This window comes from Stegastes partitus, unplaced genomic scaffold, assembly GCF_000690725.1.
Source record: "Stegastes partitus isolate 25-593 unplaced genomic scaffold, Stegastes_partitus-1.0.2 Scaffold62, whole genome shotgun sequence".
NCBI classification, from domain to species: domain Eukaryota; kingdom Metazoa; phylum Chordata; class Actinopteri; family Pomacentridae; genus Stegastes; species Stegastes partitus.
The window spans coordinates 1,091,787-1,111,112 of NW_007577793.1; the positions used below are offsets into that span (position 1 = coordinate 1,091,787).

General features: G+C 41.6%; 1 protein-coding gene across 2 annotated transcripts; it reads left to right on the forward strand.

Annotated features, from left to right (window-relative positions):
- The first annotated feature begins 7,621 nt into the window (after positions 1–7,621).
- ccnl1a (cyclin L1a) lies at positions 7,622–16,745 on the forward strand. 2 transcript variants are annotated; one of them, XM_008275970.1, is made up of 10 exons: positions 7,622–7,930; positions 8,175–8,249; positions 8,838–8,947; positions 10,877–10,997; positions 11,202–11,266; positions 13,773–13,872; positions 14,028–14,132; positions 14,364–14,617; positions 14,767–14,865; positions 15,034–16,745. In XM_008275970.1, exons 1-10 carry the CDS (start codon positions 7,691–7,693, stop codon positions 15,503–15,505), a joined length of 1,641 nt encoding a protein of 546 aa, XP_008274192.1. In that variant the 5' UTR covers positions 7,622–7,690; the 3' UTR covers positions 15,506–16,745. The 2 variants fall into 2 exon arrangements, with proteins under 2 accessions (XP_008274192.1, XP_008274194.1); XM_008275972.1 differs by lacking the exons at positions 14,028–14,132; positions 14,364–14,617; positions 14,767–14,865; positions 15,034–16,745 and adding an exon at positions 11,746–11,759 and having other exon boundaries at positions 13,773–13,859.
- The last annotated feature ends 2,581 nt before the right edge of the window (positions 16,746–19,326 follow it).

Sequence of the window (19,326 nt, forward strand, 5' to 3'; positions counted from 1 at the left end):
ATCTCGAGAAACGCTTAATACAATTAATAAGCAGTGTATTATCATGTTTCTCTCCCTTCCCGCCCTGCAGGTGGCGTTCCTCCAGGAGACAGTAAGGAGGGAGTGTGAGGAGAGGGGGGAGCTGACTGCTGCTCTGTCTCAAGCCCAGCAGGAGCTGCTTGGGCTGCGATCCCTCGCATCTCATCAGGGCTCCTCCAGGCCTCTTCTAGACCCCATGGAGAGGCACATGCCCCCAGGGAACAAGAATTTTCATCTCCCTAGTCAAGCTCGGCTACCTCTTACTCGCTCTTCAACCTCCCCAAACACACTTCGACCCTCCCCTGCCTCCACGGACCGAGACAAAGGCTGTGGCACAGATGGAAGAGGAGCAGGGAGGAGTTTGGAGTCCTGGAATAGTGGCGGGGTGTTAGGTGGAGAAAAAAGGCGAGAGGGGGCACTGCCTCGACTGAAACCAAGCAGCAGAGTTGCTGAAGTGAAACGTAAGGTCAGTGTGGTGATGGGGGGGAAGGAGAAATTGTAAAAAGCAATCTGAATAAAGGATTGAACAGTCACTGCACCTGTTGTCATTTAATAGTAATTTAACAGCATTTTGTTATTAAAAATTTTAACACTATTTTAATTTTTTCTTTAAATACAAATGTCCCCCTATGTCTCCACACACACACACACACACACACACACAGATACATATATACATGTACACATAATCAGAACACAAGGCACAACTTCTGAGTCCTGTCCGTACACCAGTAACTCCCTGTACACACTCTCTCCAACAGACATGCACTTGTTTTCTCACAACCTGAGTCACGCAGTCCCACTGGCACGCACAGGATTTCACAGACAAACACCCGCGCACGCACACAGTATACGCACACACACACGTGTGTACACACAGACACAAGCAGACACACATACACAGCCTGTCACAGGGGCAGGGCTGAAGGAGCATGACAGCATGTCCCTTGCCACCCGTGGACACAAACAAAAGGCAGGCAAACACAAAAGAAACTGTACGGCAGGCACCCCCAGATACACACACAACAATTACCCAGCCCTCTCCCCTCAGGCTTTGTGTGTTATTGACATCATTCACTCCATGGAAGGTCTTTCCATCCCAGCCTCCACCTCCTCCTCCTCTCTCTTCCTCTCTCTCTACATTTGGGATAAATTGGCATGATGCGAGAAATGCGTGAAGTGTGTGTGTGTGTGTGTGTATGTGTGTGTGTGTGTGTGCGGCATGGAACTAATTTCCCCCGTTTGCTGGCACACATGCACACAAGCTTTTAGTTTGACTTCCCCCGTGTCGCTCTCTTCCAGTCCATCTGTGAGACAATGCACACGTGCACTTCGTTCTCACAGAAAAGGTGGAAAGAAAATTATTTTGTCCTGCCAGCGCTTCCTGTTTGCCAAAACACACACACACACGGTTTATCTGCTAAAAACCTTGTTCTATGTAGAGAGCATGTTCTGAAATGCAGAACATTATGTGCCAATAAAACCTACGTTTTTACCTTTTATGTTTTTCCCAAAGGGTTAAATGGGATGTTTCTTACAGCACATAAAAAAAACTGCTGGATGTTTTGTTGAAACTAACTGTCATGAACCTCCAATAAAGTCATTAGTTAGGGTTTTCAGTTAATTTGATCTGTTTGGTTGCATGAGATTTTGAACTAAATTGTCCTAATAAATCATAATTACTCCAACAGAAATGTCTTTCATGTGCTGCAAGCTGTTATTTCATTGAGGTCTGAGTGAATAGACTTCCCTTTGACAAAAAACAACAATACATCTTCCTATGATGTGATTTTACGTGGCAAAGGTAGCTGTTTTTTGGGCTATGCAGCTCACTTGTTGTTGCCTTCCTGTGTTTGAATGTGTGGCCTTGCATATGTTTACTCACTGCATGAGACTGTTCCGTGTGTGTGTGTGTGTGTGTGTGTGTGTGTGTGTGTGTCCAGGGAGTGATTGTATCTTAATAGCATCGTCACTGTTTTTTTTGTAAACATGCAATATTACTGAAAGTCACTGGTGGTTGGTATGGTGATCGCCTAAAAGTAGTGTTTGTGTGTGTTTATGTGAGTGAAACTGGAAGACATTACCCAAAGAATGGGCACTGTATGTTTTTCTGTTATTATTTTTATCTCCATATTTTTCTTTGAGGCATACTGAGACGGTTATTCTACCAAAATGGGTATTCATATAACAAATAAGTACAAAAAAGGAGCTGACAATTGATTCTTGGCCTTGGAAATACCATTTGACAAAACAACTCAACTTAAAGTCTGTTTACTCACTTGTTCTGAAGTTTCTGACCTTATCAGAGGTCATCAGCAGTTTGCTCAGTTGTCATTGAACTGTAGTTGTTTGTGTTTTTCATAAGTCCGAGCAGCTTTAAAAACAAAAAAAAAAACAGTAAAAATCAAGGTTGTTACCTTCCTAGCATGTCCACATGGTGTTTTTGAAATTATTTAAGACGCATCATGAGAAAAATAAGCCGTCAGCGCCATGGCTGAGTGTTTCTTCCTTGAAGTTGCAGTGTACCAATGACACTTTCAAAACCACAGATTCAGACTTAAAGGTTTTATCACATTAAAAAAATCGTATTTTTTGGAAAACACTTTAAAATATGTAAGGCTGACATACAGAGATGATTTTTTATGAAAATGGAGAGACCCTAACAGTTCCTTCTTGACATAGAAAGCAGAAAAATAAGAGTAAGGAGATCTTGAGTGGAATGAAATCTGTCATTTGGTAAATTTTAGATTTGAATTAGAGACTGTCTCATCCAAGATCAACTTACCATGAATGAAGATCTGTCTCCAAATGCAATGTGCAAGCTCTGAATCAGAGCTATACAGTTGTAGATACTTTGAACAGTAGACTTCTTGTTGTCAATTCCATTACAGTATTGAGGTTTGATACAAAGCCATGTGGACCCTTTTCTTCCCAGAACTGGAAAAATAAAGTTGAATTTGATGACATTTGATAACAAAGTTCCTTTACAGTCACTGAGTGAAATGCTACAAACCCATCGCTGTGTATCCAAGTCCCAAATTTAGAAGCTTTTTCCATGAAAATGATCCCTTCCTGGCTTAAAATGGCTTAGATGTAACCCTACATTGATGTTTCCTTGAGAATATAAAGATCTATGAAGCCTCTGCTTTTTTCTTCACTCACTCCTCCACTGCTCGCTGCAGCTCAGCACACCAGCTCAACTACTACTCAAACACTGTAAAATTACTCTACGATACACAATACCAAGCTGTAATATTGGAGTAATTCAGCCACACATTTGACCAAGAGACTGATTCTGATTAAGAATAGTGATACATAGAGTTTTTTTTAAGGTTTGTTATGTATTGAACCCTAGAAATCTGAATCTGTGTTTTTGAGACTGTCATCAAAACACTGCAGATTGAAGGTCAAAATGCTTCCTCATTGTGTTGACTTCTTATTTTGCTCGCAATGTGTCCTCCAGCTCATAAAAAACACCATGTGGACATGTTAAAGCAGTAAAAAGATTGATTTTCACTGGAGGGTCTTTAATAATAGCTCGTTTTTATGAGCTAACTCCACAGCTCTGGTGGGCTGATACACATGCTGACCCACTGACAAAGGTTTACTGGGCCACTGAATGGAAACGAAGCCACTGTTAATGCTATTACTTACACCTGTGCTTATCCTGCTTTGACTAGTCAAAATGTCTGCCATGAAAAGGGTCTGTTCCAAACATGTGCTGACCTTCTGACAGCTGCTCACATTCTGACCTTCCCTTTTATCCACGTTATGCTTCCTCTGGCTACGACCTGCATTTCTGCTGCCTATATGCAGAAAACAACCACTTTCTATGCCAGTCAGAGGCGTTAACATGCTCTCCCTACTCCTCCTTAAACCCACAACACTCGCTCTCTGCTCTGACCGTGCACACTTTCTTTCCTCAAAACACAAACACCCATGTGTCTCGCACTCCCTCGAGCACAAACACACACACATATAAATCTGTCTCTGTGTCAATATTCTTTTAATCTCTTTGGCCTTCTTTTGGTATTCAACCCCTCTGACCCTGTTGCTAAAAAGTAATTCCCTCTCAGCCTCTCCTCCTCAGCTATCTGCGCTTTCACTTTATTTTTGATCCAGTCAGCTCTCTCTTTTCTACTCCCCTCTGCTCTTTTACTGGGGCTTTTTTTCCTTTGCTCGTGTCCTTGCTTTGTAGCCCTTGACCTGGTGTCCTTCCTGGTTTGTGTGTATGTATGTTTGAAAAAGAGCCACAGGGCATGTGTGAGAAAGAGAGATCTGGTCTGAATAGATACAGCTCCTTCAAATTCTCACTACATCTTGATACGTGCGTAACAGTCGCACAGCATATAATCCCGATATGTTGACACGGATGACGTATTTGATCGCTCAGATTTAATCACCCTTAACAAATGCCCATGCACACAAACATTCATATGTACACACACGCATGCCATGCGCACACATTGGGAGTGTGATCTCCTCACAGCAATTATCATAGCAGGGCAGGCATGCACACGTGTCCCTGGGGAATCTGTGCAAGTTTCTCGTAAACACACACACACACGCTCCAGGGAGTGGCGTGTGTGTATAACTAAGCCCTTGTTCGTCACTGGGTGTCCCTGAACGCCTCTCTGCTGCGTCGTTATGGTCGTTTTGGAATTCTGCCGTCCCGTGAGCCCTCCCACACCCTATAATTAGTGTCACCCGGGCAACCGGAGAAAGAATGCTCAGTATTCTTGTCGTCGTGGTAACTGCGTAAGTGCGGGGGCCGGAGGTGCTGGTTGTAGGTGTTGGTTAATGACACGGACAATGAGACCTCAGTCTGCCACTTCATGTGGTGTATTAGTACAACTAAGATAGGTAAACCTGTGTGTGTGTGTGTGTGTGTGTGTGTGTGTGGAGACCTGTCTGTCCCTGACGTGCCACACAGACCCTCAGACAGGTTGTGAAAGTAGACCCTTATGCTGTGTTCCCATGATTACAGCTGTTGCTTACAATAGCTTCAGAGGCCTACGGACATGCACGCAAATGCATAAAACCTCAGGAAATAACCAACCGTGGCCGGATCAACCTGTTAGTGGGACCCATGGGTCTGTGAGTTGTGTGTGTTATTGCTGCACACAGCGAGTGACAACTTCACTTTATTTACCTTGGAAAAAGAACCAGAGCTGTTGTTGGTGTAAAACTAGCCGACCCCAAGTTCACTGTGTATCAATTAGTTTGTGGTAAAAAATGAAAATAAAAAACCTATTTGGAAATTGCACCAGAGAAGCATAACGTAAACCAGTGCAGTGGGTCACAAGATACAGCTGAGGGGCCACACGATTTTGTAATGGGATAGAAAACAAGATGGTTTTGTCACACAAATTTGAATCCAATCTTCATTTCAAGACTCTAATCTTGATGGGGTTTTTTGGGGTAAAATATTAGTGATAGATAATTTTACCTCTAATGTGTACCTAAATTTAACAGTCTGAGAGGTGGACAATGCTTTATTGTGAAACCCCAAGCCGATAAGTAAAAAAAAAAAAGATTTTGACTCCCTCTACGGTACACAATACTGGGATTTGCCACAGTTTACATTTTTCTTTTTGATTAGAATACATTGCAACTACTTTATTCACAATGCATTTATTCAAATCAACAAGTGCCACATAACTGGCAGTTCAACTTGAGGTTTAGGGGGCCCAGTGTAGGACAGTTGCTCTCTTTGCCAACAGGCCCAGATGTAAACCAGCAGGGACATGTTTGTGATTGAGGATGAAACATTCACTTGATGACAGTGAAATTGTTGTCAAGCTCTGCCATTCACAGTTTAGTAGCATCGATTTCTTGGTGGGGATTCGGCAGCCCTACCAGGTCAGTAAAAGACTGCTCACAGAACAAAATCTCATTAACCTCAGGAAGCCTATTGCTTCACTTGGGGGGCAAACTGTCAGAAAACCTTAACTGGTGGGTCTCTAGTTTCCTCTGCTGTCCATTTGTAGTTACTGCAAGGCTTCAGGCTATAAAATCCTGGAAGCTGAGTCGTGAGTGAACACAGTGTTCCCTGTACTATTTGTTTTCAGGGCCTGAACCATCTCTTACACAATCAATGCAAGAGTCTTCAAATTAAATTAATAAATAGTCATAAACCATGTGGCTCTGCTCTCAGTGCCAGAGTTGCTGTGTATTTAAACTGCTAGATGTAAAGCAAACATTTCAAATTCCCTGTACACTGTGTATAGACAATACAAACAGTGATTTATTAATAAAATCTCGCAAATCTTCTGCTTTGACTAGTTCTTCCTTTCTTTCTTTTAAATTGGCGGATGGATATGTTCCAGAGGTACTGGTGAGAAGTCCGGACTTTCCCGTAAAATACGTCACAGAAACCGCTGCCGGTGAGTCGTTTCCTTCTGTGACGCAATGATTTGAAAAATAAATAAATAAACAACTATATATATATATATTCTCAGTACTAAGAAAAATATCAAATTGGATGCTTCTATTCACGTTACCTTAACTTTATATAACCTTGGAGTCATATGTTTATATAAAGTTATATTAAATGTATGGAAGTGGTGTTACAGTTAGTGTTAAACTGACCATCCTATAATAAATAGTTCACTAAATTATTGGAGACAAGTTATTCATTCATGCTACAAAACCACATTTTCTCACTTGCTGGAAGACCAGAGAGTTTATGGAGTTTAATAACCAATGAATGCTTGTGTTTTGGAGATGACTTTTCATCATTTATCATTTAAAATGCTTCTGTATGTTGGCAGACTTGTGCCAGTCTTGTGTCAGCAAGTTGTCCTCTGCCAAGAAATGATCACCAAGTTTAAATATGTCTACAATTGCTTCTGTCTAGTTTATAAGGTCACATTGTGCAAATACACAGAACTTTATGTTCGTGGCAACAACAAAAGTATTTCTTTTTGTAACGTTTTTGTAAATAAATAACTGTGATAAAACAAAATGCATTTTGTAGCATAATGAGACGTGACATTTAGGATAATTACATACTACAGTAGCCTGTTGTTTCCCATGTGGGACTGCATGTGTATGGTATGTCCTTGTTCAAACTGTAATAAACATGATTTATGAGAGAATTCATTATAATAAATTATTATTTTTGCAATTATTCTAATGTTTGTAATCTTTTTGATGCATCGATAACATTTCGGTCACAATGTAAGGCTGCGCTCACTTTTTGGCAAGTGGAAAACTGCATTAGAGATTAGTTGAACTGATCCTTTAGATATATTTCACCAGTACTGGTTACAATGTAGGCCATAGAACAGCTCAGATAATGCAAAAACAAATAATTGCACTTTTCAGCAAAGTATCTTTTTTGTTTGTTTGTTTACAGGAAACTCTTAAATGTAAAAGCAACTTACAGTTAAGATGCCTAATCAACTTTATTTAGACTATGTGTAGTTTACTAGTAAATTGAGACATTTTAGAACAGGAAACTTTGCGACGAAATAGTAATACATTTAAATTTGGAAAGAAATTCGTTTCTGTTGAATGCTTTAGGAACTATTTTAACACTGCGGACGAGCACCAACGGCAGCGTCGCGACAGGACAGTGACGTCACGTACTTTGCCAGTCGCCCCGCTGTTCCGCCGTCCTCCTGTCGAGGCTGAGCTGTCGCTGGTAACTGCTGTTGTTCAGGTGAACATGGCCGCGGGTCCTCTTTCTGTATCTTCCAACGCATCCACTAACAACGATGGCATCCTCATCGGTGACAAAGTTTACTCGGAAGTGTACCTCACGATAGATAACTCGCTTATACCGGAGGAAAGGCTCTCGCCTACACCGTCGATGCTCGACGGCCTCGACCTGAACACGGAGACCGACCTTCGCATCCTGGGATGTGAACTGATACAGTCGGCGGGTATTCTTCTCCGGTTGCCCCAGGTAAGCCCTTTTTAATTGTCAAAATGCCTACATGAAAACACACTGAGTGGCATTTAATATATAACAACCAATAATGCATATGTTTTTTGGTCTTCGATATGTCACGGCCTGGTTAGCAGTTTGCTAATGTTAGCTCTTTGACGTTGGCGTGGTGGAGTTAAAATGGCGGCGGTCCATTGTGCAAGGTTAGGCCAGCTTACACAAGCCGAAATACAAATGTCACGTTGTGTGTTTTCTTTTTAAGGTGGCGATGGCGACGGGGCAGGTGCTTTTTCAGCGTTTTTTCTACTCCAAGTCATTCGTCAAGCACAGCTTTGAGGTAGGTACATTTACTTTTCCGGATTATTGTCAGGCCGCGGGTTGGCCGGCGACGTTAGCATAGCACAACGTTATAGTTACGTTCGTGGCAGCCATATTGTCAATACGCTGTCCGAGAGTTTCTAAACTGCGTTAGGACAAAGAGGATCACGATGCAAAACGCAGACTCAAAGTGCTAATGAACCGTGGATCAAAACATTGTCACTTTTCTGTAGCTACAGACTTCAACAATGTAAAACACAGTGCGTCTGCCTTACAGGTTTTATATTTCAGATGTAAGTTGAGGTGGGATTCTTGACGAATGTGGTTGTATCTGGTTAATCCGTCAGAAATAGTCTATTTACAAACTAACATGTAGTAATGGGAGGGTAGATGTACCTATGCAGTCTCGATTGACATGGCTGTCAAAAGCAAACGTCTATCCTGGCAATAATCCGAATGTGGCAAAAATCTCTCCACTGTTCTTGTCGCATATTTTGTCACATACCAAACCCTGCTCCTCACATGTGGGAGCTCCTCCTCTGGTTGCATGTCTTAAGTTACTAAACTCCTCCTTCCAACTTGCGCTTTGATTGTTTTTTTCCCCCAGATTGTTGCTATGGCTTGTATCAACCTGGCCTCCAAGATTGAAGAAGCGCCACGACGAATACGAGATGTCATCAATGTTTTCCATCATCTCAGGCAGATGAGATGCAAAAAGTAAGCATCAATATTGAATCCAGTATTCTCTTTATGGGAATAACAACTAATGTTTGTCACATGTAACATGTTGCATTGTATTTTTTTGTTTCTATCCAATGATGTAAGATGTTGATCTGCTTTTGCTGTGACAGTGCTCTTCTGTTTATCCATGTACTCTAAACCATTTTTAAAACTTTTCAGTTTCCGCTTCACTGGTAGTTTCAGAAGTGTAATTGTCTACATTAAACATCAGTTTGACATTACACTGAAATTGATATCTCAACGAGCTCGCTCCAATAATTGGAGTGCATTTTAAGCATTGTAAGGCAAGGCACAGCTACTTAATGTGTGCCTTTGTCTTCATAGAAATCTGTTCATGTCAGTATTGTAGACCTTGGCATTAACTTGGATTCTTTTTTCCCTTGCAACCAACTAACAGCGACCAGCTACATTTACCAAAGCCTGGGTGATGTGGAATGGTACGTAAGATGAAGCAGTCGGCATGACAACCATGATGCGAGGGGGTCTCTCTCCTCCCCCAGGCCCACCCCACCCCCGTCCTGTGGGAGACTCCCGTGGTCTGAGCCACCGCAGGGCACTGGGATCGGGGATGACAGGTTGGCCGAAGGTCCTTGGCCCCTGGGGCACCTTGAGGACTCCTGTGGTTCAGTCTTAAGCTTTGGGTATCTGTCCGTCAATCTGCGGACCATTGGGTAATGTAGTTTTCTTTGACTGCTCCTCACCCTTTATTTTGATTGTGTTTCAAGAGCAAGACCTCATTCACCAGCTGTAGCCCATGGCCTTTAAAGAAATATCACCTTGTTTGTTGAAGTTAGAGTAATTGATTGGTTATTTGCTGTTCATGTGCATGTATTGCAGCTTTAATAGTACGCCTTTATATGTGCTTAATTTGAATCAGCATTAAAATAATTGTATTAATAATTGTGATGCACTTTTAGAAGGCATTTCTTTCAGTGTTGTTTTGTACTCTAAAGATTCATGTTTGGTATTGGATATTACTTCGGTCTTTAAAGTTTTTCGCCATGCATGTGGATTGTAGCATGACATTATTCACATATAACCTTCTTTACTTGACAACGAAACGCTAGATTTGGATGCGAAATTAGAACTTTGCTGGTTCTGAATTGAAATGCTAATTTAATACTCACAGGTGATGGATGCATTCGGATGATTTCAGTCAGATTTTTTTCTTGATTTTTGTTTAGTCTGTGATGTGGCTGAGTGGATAGTTGAAATGAAGCAGACTGACAGGTGATCTTTGAACCAATTTAAGATTTTGAACAGATTTAATTCAGAATGCATGCGGTCCAAGTTTTTGGTTTTTAGAAGGACTGTTCAATAAAATTGTCATTTTTAGACCTTTGTAGATTTTTAAATTATTAAACAGCATATGTCTTGCAGATTAGTACATTATAGTTTGCTGTGAAGGTGAATTGTTGTCACTTGACAAGGACAACTGTACGTCTGATTGTTTGATCAAGTCTGGATGTTGTGCTGTAATAAAGTAGGAAGTCTGTTGTTTTGGTTCGTTAAATATTGAGTAATGACATATAGCACATGAGTATGGGTGAGAATTATTTGTGAGTTTGTATTTTTCTTTGAGTTTGTAGTTCAGATTTGAAGGAACGAAATGTTTGTGTTGAAACAGTGACATTAGAGATGATCTGAGTTGATATTTCTGTTAAAGTGCTGAAACAGGGTGATTGAGGTCGAGTGCTTTCTGGAGATCCCACAAGCTTTGACTGGAACCACAGGAGTCAACAAACCCCAGCAAACTGTCAGGCATACAAACAGTTAAACCTGTTGCTTTGAGTTGGTTGAAACGGAAAAAAGAAAAGAGTACCAGAAATCAGAAGGGCACTGTCTCTTTTACGTTTATTACGAAAGGGGGGTACATTATTTTATTTTGATTCCTTTATAAACTAGGACTCCAAGTTCATTGATACTTGATCAGAACTACATTAATACCAAAAACCAAGTCATCAAAGCGGAGCGGCGGGTGCTGAAGGAGCTGGGCTTCTGTGTGCATGTCAAGCATCCACACAAGGTGAGTTTAAGCTGCATTCTTATCTAATTAAATTATAGAGTACAGTTTAGCTTAGCTCCTGAACATATCTTGAACTGTGTCAAGCATACACACAAGAAGCAACCTTAGCAGACCATTCTCACTTTTTAAACAGTTTGATCTTAACAATGGCACGCCTGGGCTGGTTTTTGTGTTTTTTAACATGTAGTTAATGTATGATTCCAGATCATTGTCATGTACCTTCAAGTCCTGGACTGTGAGAAGAACCAGACACTGGTCCAGACCGCCTGGTAAGTTCCTTAGCAGTTCTTCACTGACCATCCCCTACAGCAGCAACCTGTGTCATGTCTGCAAGAAGTGCCACCAGACCTGGGCTAAAGATGAAGTTGAACGAGTTTCAAATGGTTGAATTTCTGAAGAGCACTTGATTTATCTGCTAGGAACTTGGGACAGACCCATATATGGAAACAGCACCTGTCAGATAAGTGATATTCAAGTGCCCCTCAAGTTTCAAGGCACAAATTTGAAAAGCATTCAACAACCATTTTGCCCAGGTCTGTCAGCGACATTCCCTCACTCCATTTAAACCCTCCCACCTCTTTTTTTTTTTTTTTTCTTTTTCTGATGGAGCAATTTGTTTTATTGCAAACCTGCTACTTGTTTCACTCTCTTGTCTGCCCTTACATGGCTTGCTGTAAAGTCTGTTTGATTTTCGGTGCCCAGGGAACTTGGTTTAACTTTGTCCTTTCTCTCTACTCTTTGATTAAAGGGTAGTCCATGCTGGTAAGTCACATAAAGAACCTCTGAACTCTGCCTCCTCCAACCACATGACCTCAGGAAGCTCCCCCCATTGGCTGGCTGCCCCTCTCCTGACAGCCAATCCCAATGCCGAGATTCACTGAAGGGGGCGGGCGGGCCTTTCCCAACAGCCAACATCGTCTTGTTTTCTCTTGGGTGTCAAAAAGGATTTGTATTTTTTGGTCTTGCTACAAAGGTTTTCAACTGTAATACCTATTTTTGCCAAGTAGCTACATATAGATTGACATTCTCATTTTTTTTTCTAGTTTACTTGCATTTAGCAATGAAGTAAACTTAGCCAGAACAGAATACATTTTTGACCAGTTTACCTGCCTATTTTTTATATTGACAGTAGAATACTGTGTCTTATCCCCAACTGACGTGGTGTCCAGACATGTGTCTGTCTTACAGGCTGATCCAGTTCTCAGGTTTTGCCTCCACGGACCTGTCTCACCCACGCAGCAATCAGAATCCAACGGCCACGTGTTGTCTATAGTAGCGTTGGCGTGGCAGTTTCACACTGACCTGCCAAAGAGCCGGTCAGGTCATTTGTTGAAGGCAGGTTAGACTGGAAGCAATCTCTGTGTGGCAGGTTTTCAACATTTGCGCCAAACTTCCACTTAAGCAGTACATATAAATTATATGTATGGGAGGAAATTGACACGGTGTATGGCAGAGTGTCACCACTTCTAAAGGAAGTTTGACTGCCTTGAGATTAGCTGTGGTATTTTTGCCTGGTTGTAGTTCCTTTTGAAAATAATCTGTGTGGGATCAGTGTTGAGTTAGTTTGTCAAGGGGTTTTAACATCATGTTTTTGTTATCACACATGTTATTTGTCTTCAGGACTTCTATGTTTCTTGAGAACATAGATGGTCTCACCACCCTGTATTTGCCTGATTCACAACCTGGCCATTTTGTCTTTCCTAATACTGTCCCATTGGCTAATCTCATTTATCCATTGTCCTAGACAACCGTCTGACACATAATCTGTCGTGTAGCTCAGAGTTCGCTCAGCCTAAGTAGTGAGGCGTAGATTTCCACCTGTCTGTCAAAGCAGTCTTTCAGTGCCATCAAGTGAAATGGAGTTGCAGATGAATAGAATCGGTGGCCTTATGGGGGTTAGTTGTAGCTAATGGCTTGAAGCCATTTACTCTGTATGGGATATGGTTGCTGTTATGCGGCTAAACCTATTAACATGGTGGTTGCAATACTAGTTACGTTTATTATTCACAATATTATACTGTTAATGCATCATTTTAGTGCATCAACAGGTTATTGACTGTAAAAATCAGCTGTTGCATGCCACTGTAAATGCTGTGCTTATCTATTTCTTTCGGATCTAACAATCTGAAAGTGGCAGCTGCATTGTAGATGATTGTTTTACATCTGTATGCCTGCATGTTCCCCACCATACAAGGCATGTGTCATTGTCTCAATCATCATTGGGTGTAATCTAGATATTCTAAGGTCATAGTGTGGTAAGATGGTCTTGGCGGGTCATCCATAATTTTTTTTTCTCCATCTCTGTCTTCATGCTTTTTCTGTGACATACAGCACTCCCATGGATACCCCAGAGAGAAATGGACAAAGTTAAACATGACACAAGAAAAATGCATATCTCACTTCAGTACTGTTACCTAAAAATGTGTAGCTGTTGTCCTTATATATCAGGGCCAATGAATAATCTAAAATGCCGTCAGTGTTGGTAATGGTAGCATCCAGAAAATCAGTGACCACGTACAGTGTTGGTACTTGTCCAGAAGTGACCAACCACAAATGCCTTTGCGGAGAAGACTATAAACGTGTACATAAAAATTATTATTTTTTAAAGCCCTGGTGAGGAGTTGGCATTATGAGAGTAAATGTTGCAAATTATTCACCTTCAGTGTTAAATTATGGTTAAAGGCGTGACATGACTTAAAAGATGAGTGTGGGTGTGAGGAGGGTTTGTGTGGAGAAAATGCTATGTTTGTTTCTATGCTCTCTTTGCCTTCATAGGAACTACATGAATGACAGCCTGAGGACGAATGTGTTTGTGAGGTTCCAAGCTGAGACTATCGCCTGTGCCTGCATATACCTCGCTGCCAGAGCCCTGCAGGTAAAAAGAAGCACTAATCTAAAAAAATGTCTTGACTTGGCCATGAATGTGGTTTTCGTTTTGCTGGCCTTGCTTTCATCGTCACATTAAAACTATAGCTATAGTATTGTCCCTTTTAAAGGTTATAACCTTGGTTGTGTGCATGTTTTTCCCAGATACCACTGCCATCAAGACCTCATTGGTACCTGCTGTTCGGAGCCAGTGAAGAAGAGATTAAGGAGATCTGCATCACCACCTTGAAACTTTACACTAGAAAGAAGGTAACTGTTTTGAGTAAGATTAGGCTGACTATAAATCATAGTGTAATTTACTGTCTTTTTAGATATTTTCTGTTCCTCACCCTGTGGAAATGTGACTCTGAGCTAAAAGCTACAATGGTGTAGAGCTTTGTGACTTTTGCCACAGTGGATACTGCCTGTTGCTACAAACGTAGTACTTGGTGTAGTCTTTTGTATTAGCTGATTTTTTTTATTTTTTTTTTACACCCCCAGCCTAACTATGAGCAGGTGGAGAAGGAGGTGGAGCGAAGGAAGGTATTCTTGGCAGAGGCTAAACTGAAGGCCAAGGGCCTGAACCCTGATGGTACCCCTGCACTTTCCACACTTGGTGGTTTCTCTCCTGCTTCCAAACCCTCCTCCCCAAATGTGGTTAAAGTAGAGGAAAAATCTCCGAACCCCCAGACCCTCAAACCAATTAAGAAGGAGCCAGACAACCGGACTCAGCTGAACAAAAGCCCACACAATGGGTAAGAAATAAACACACATTTTTATTGTGAGGACGTTTTGGTGTCATCATTTGTTTCAGAGCTAGAGCTGGAAAATGTTCTTTGCCAGTTATGCAACAGTGTTCGTAGGTGTCTTCAACTTTCCAAGACTAATCTTGTTCTCTTTCCAGGTTAAGGAAGGAAGTAAAGATCGGGAGAAACAGTAGGAGTGGAAGTCGGTCTCGTTCAAGAACGCGTTCGCGCTCCAGATCCCGCTCCCCTCGCAGACAGTAAGCTCGTCTACAATAGATGTAGACATGATTACTATACTAATTTTAAAGTACCAACCTATACAGTAGTGTTGCACTAACTTGCAGCCTTTGTTAACAGTGTACACAGATCATTTTGTTCAGTTAGCTGAATCAGTGCTCATCATCTTCTCTCTTTATTTTCCACAGTTACAACAGCAGACGAAGTCGCTCAGGGACCTACAGCTCTCGTTCACGTTCTCGCTCACACAGTCGCAGCCCATCGCCTCGGCGACATCAGCCCTCACCCCTCCTACCCCACCTCAAGTCCAAGTCCAGCCACCATGGCAATAGTGATTCCAAGCCCAGCGGTCGTCACAGCAACAGCGGAGGTGGAGGATCTGGCCACAAGAGGAAGCGATCGCGGTCTCGGTCACGATCCCGCACTCCAGTCAAAGTAGACCGGGACCGAGACAGAGAGAGGGAGCGGGAGAGAGACAGAGACCGCAGTTCCTTTGACCTCTCAACCAAGAAACACAAACATGAGCGTGGCGGTGGTCATCGAGGAGAAAGGAGGGAGAGGTCTCGGTCCTATGACAGGGACAGAGAGAGGGAGCGTAGCCATAAGAGCAAACACCACAGCAGTAGTGGGCACTCAGGACATGGCCGCCATCGACGCTGAGAGTCCCAGCAACAGACTAGCTCTGAGGCTGATGGTCACCGAAGTATTTTGAGTATATGCAAAACAAGATCAGGTTGGACATGTTCTCTGAGTAGTATTTGCTGACATGGTCTGTTCATTTAATGCCAGCTGGAGTAAATTCAGCAGAAACATTTTGCAAAATTAATATGGAAGTTAACCATATATCTGCTGTCTGTACAGTCAGATGGCATTGTTGACATGTCTCTTTTGGGAGACCAAGAATTTGCAAAAAATTTCAACACTAAGCACTCTGACTGTAGCCAAATGCGAAGAGTAACTGAGAACATGTCATGTCTGATTGGATTTTTGATATATTACAAGCCTTATTCTCACATAGTTTGGTTTCTGGGTTTCTCACATGCATCCCAAAGCGGACTATTCAAATTATATAATTAACCTGGTTTTCTTTATTTCCTTCATTGTTGTTGATGTAAGTCAAAGAAAGCATTTTGTAACATTTATTTTTGTTTCAGTGGCAACATTGTATCTTTGAGTCTCATTGCACAGCAGCTCATCTGCAGAGGTGGTTAATAGTTCTGCATCTGAGGAACCCAGACTGCAGCAGCAGCTACCATCATGCTCTGTGGGTAGGTTTGTCTAAAGAGCCTTTTTTCACCTGGTCAGATAACATCAGTAGGTCAGGAAAGGCACCAGTGCACAGTGACATCAGCCCAGGCCTGTCATCGTATTTTCCCATGATTCCTCCCTCCCTCACACACACACATCTACAACCAACCATCTAGCCTACCCTTGTGTTCTTAGTTTTACATGTAAAGTTATGGACTTTGGGGAAAAAGGAACTTTTTTTACAGTGTAAAGTTGGATTGATATCCACTGACAAAATGTGAATGCTTTGATTTATAAAAGCGAACAGCTCAGTGGAAGGATTGAATGAATAAATGTAAAATAAAAATGTCATTCAGGAAAGATCAATATGTTTGCACAGTAGGGAACTGACAGGCGAGTGGTTTTTCGTTTCTTTTTTTTATTATTATTATTGAACAGTGTATGTTGCAAAAGCCGTATTTTGTACAGTTTAAACAAAAAAAAGCAAATTGGTTATATACTTTACGATTTTTTTTTCTCCTTTATTTTTCCAGCAGGGAACGCAGACTTGGTTCAAAATATTTTTAGGTTTGTCAATTTGTTACACTGGTTTTTAGTCTGCACGTGTTCATGTCCAACTTTTATTCAATAATAAATGAATTACGCCACTGAACTCTACACTCTTTATTGAATTGGTGCCTGTTGTAATAAAATAATTGTTATGAACAAAGAAATCTTTGTTTAAGCTAGACGAGTGAAAATTCTTGATTGCGTTTGTATCAGGTGTGTTGAATTTGACTCAGTGTGGAGTCTGTGCTCTTAAGTGCTTTGAGGTGAAAAGAGTATTGCAGGGAGAAGAAATATATTTAACGGCAGCCAGAGGGTGCTGTTGGTTTTACCGAAAGTGGCCTTGGTTTCCCTCAGAGTGGCTGTGCCCAATGTCATACTTTCATATGTTCTTATAGGAAACGTAATTTTAATAGTACATAGCAGATGGCATCGAAAAGGATAATGTAAGAAAAAAAACTGTTTATCACAACAGTTTCCTGCCAGAATCTGACATTGCTATAGGGACTGTCTAGACATCTCTACATAATTCAACTGAAACTAAGCACAGTTTGTTCATTTTTAATGATGGTTTACTTAGTGTGTCTTTGCTAGAAGTATTGTATAACAAATTATTACACAGAAAAAGCCTCAGCTAAATCCAAATAAGGGAGAACTTAACTAAAATTAAAAGTGACGCTCTAGTGAATTTCGTCATGTGGTGTTGGAAGCCAGAATTAAATCACTGGACTGTGTTACTTAGATCGACACAGTCCAACATTGGCTACTATTAGACTAAACCAAGTAGCAGAGGGTTTCCACTTAGAAACAACTGTACAGGAACAACACATGGATTGTGTCACTGTCCACCTCTCTGTCACCTCTCTGCTCCATCTCTCCTCTGTTATTGAGCAACTTGTTCTGTCTCACACTTTCCAGTTTTTACACACTTCATCATGACACTGTCACACACTAAGTGATTACATCTGTCAGTAAGCCCAGCTCCTGTCCATTAGGTGGCACACACACTCATGCTGACATGTTAGACCATCTGGTGCTCTTCAAACTGTAAAAACGAAGGTAGCGCACAAAAAGCATTAACTCTCCTTCAGCGTATACAGGTCACACACTGATATATCTGCAGTGTGACTCAGCCTTTGGCTCTGCAGAGCTGTACATCCTCCCTGAGTAACAGTGAAATAGAGCACAGAGTCAAATAACAGCCCTGAAATCACTCAGTGTACCTGGTTTGTGTGAGATCAGTGAATTTCTTGCAAAAATCAGCAGCACATGTGTCAACTAAGACCAGAAGGAGAGCAGACATAGCGAAGATTTTAGTCTCTGCTACTTGTTTATAAAGCACTTGTTGAACTCGGTCCTACCTATTTATCAGATTTGCTGTTATCCTTTGAATCCTCCAGAACCTTCAGGTCTCCTGATAGTGTTTTTTAGTTATACACAAAGTCAGAACTGAGGCCCACGGTGGGGCAGCCTTTTGTTATCACAGTCCCATCTCTGGAACAGCCTTCCTGTCTGTTGGACAGGTAAAGAAGTTACTCCTGCTTTGGTATTTCCATCTATCACACCAAAACCAGTGCCCTCGGGTCAGCTGCAGGGCCATCAGCTGAAAGACGTCAGCCCCTTCACCAGTACTCCCAGCTAGAAGGCAGTGCCACAGTAGGGACATCTCCCTGCCAGCTCCCACCAGCTGCTCTAACAGATCTGAGACCTATAGACCTGCAGCAGAGAATGTTGCTCTTTTTCAAGACTTGCTATTTTAGTTTGTTAGTTACATTCTATTTGTATAAAAAGTGCAAAGCAAATCAATTTTGATTGATCCCACTTAACAAATCCAGCACAGTGATGCTCTCTGTCTGAGCATTGCTACTATGTTTGTGGTGGTCGACTTTGATTTTTAAGATACTGAGTCTGCTGCCTCCACTACTGTAGGTTGGTCTTACTCCAGAGAACCTATCAGAGGAGCTAACTGTGCTGTCTGCTGTAAAGAATGTGCCAGGGAAGTGAACGATTTGGGATTTGTTCTTTAACACAGAGTGCTAGATGCCACACAGTGGAAAATACACATGTGAGATTAATGATGGCTCAGTTCTGTTAAGCTGCTCCAGTGAATCAGCAGAAGCAGAGTCTCCCCTCAGTGAAGCGCTGCATCATTAATGGTATTAAATACAATACCTGAGTTGTTGCTGCTACAAGTCAAAAGATCTGCCATGTTCCCTTAGCGATTTGTATGAGACCTGACTGGTTAGTGGAGTAGTTCGATTGAGCTTAGTGGAGTTGGGATTCACATCATGTCTCTCAACTCTATATTAAGGAAGGTCCACTCCAGCCTCACACTTGAAGGCTGGTCTTGATTTAACCCACAGAATACTCATTTTATACTCAGGTATCCTATATTTAAGAATCATGCACTTTGTTAAATATCCTAATAAGTGATGCTTCTGTTGGCCACTGAAATGGTTGATGCTCGAGAAACTCCTCGAGACTGACTGTCAATATTACATCATGTCATTGTTTTAAGCTCGCGTGTTTACCGTTGTGGTGTACTCGAACAGCTCTCATGGCATCATTTTCACCTGTATTCAGAGAAAAGCTTAAAAAATACTCCAAATACTTCATACATGGAGCACTTGGCCGCTAAAGAGTCTCATAAATCCCAAAGAAGAGAAGAAAACCAAAAGCAGACATAC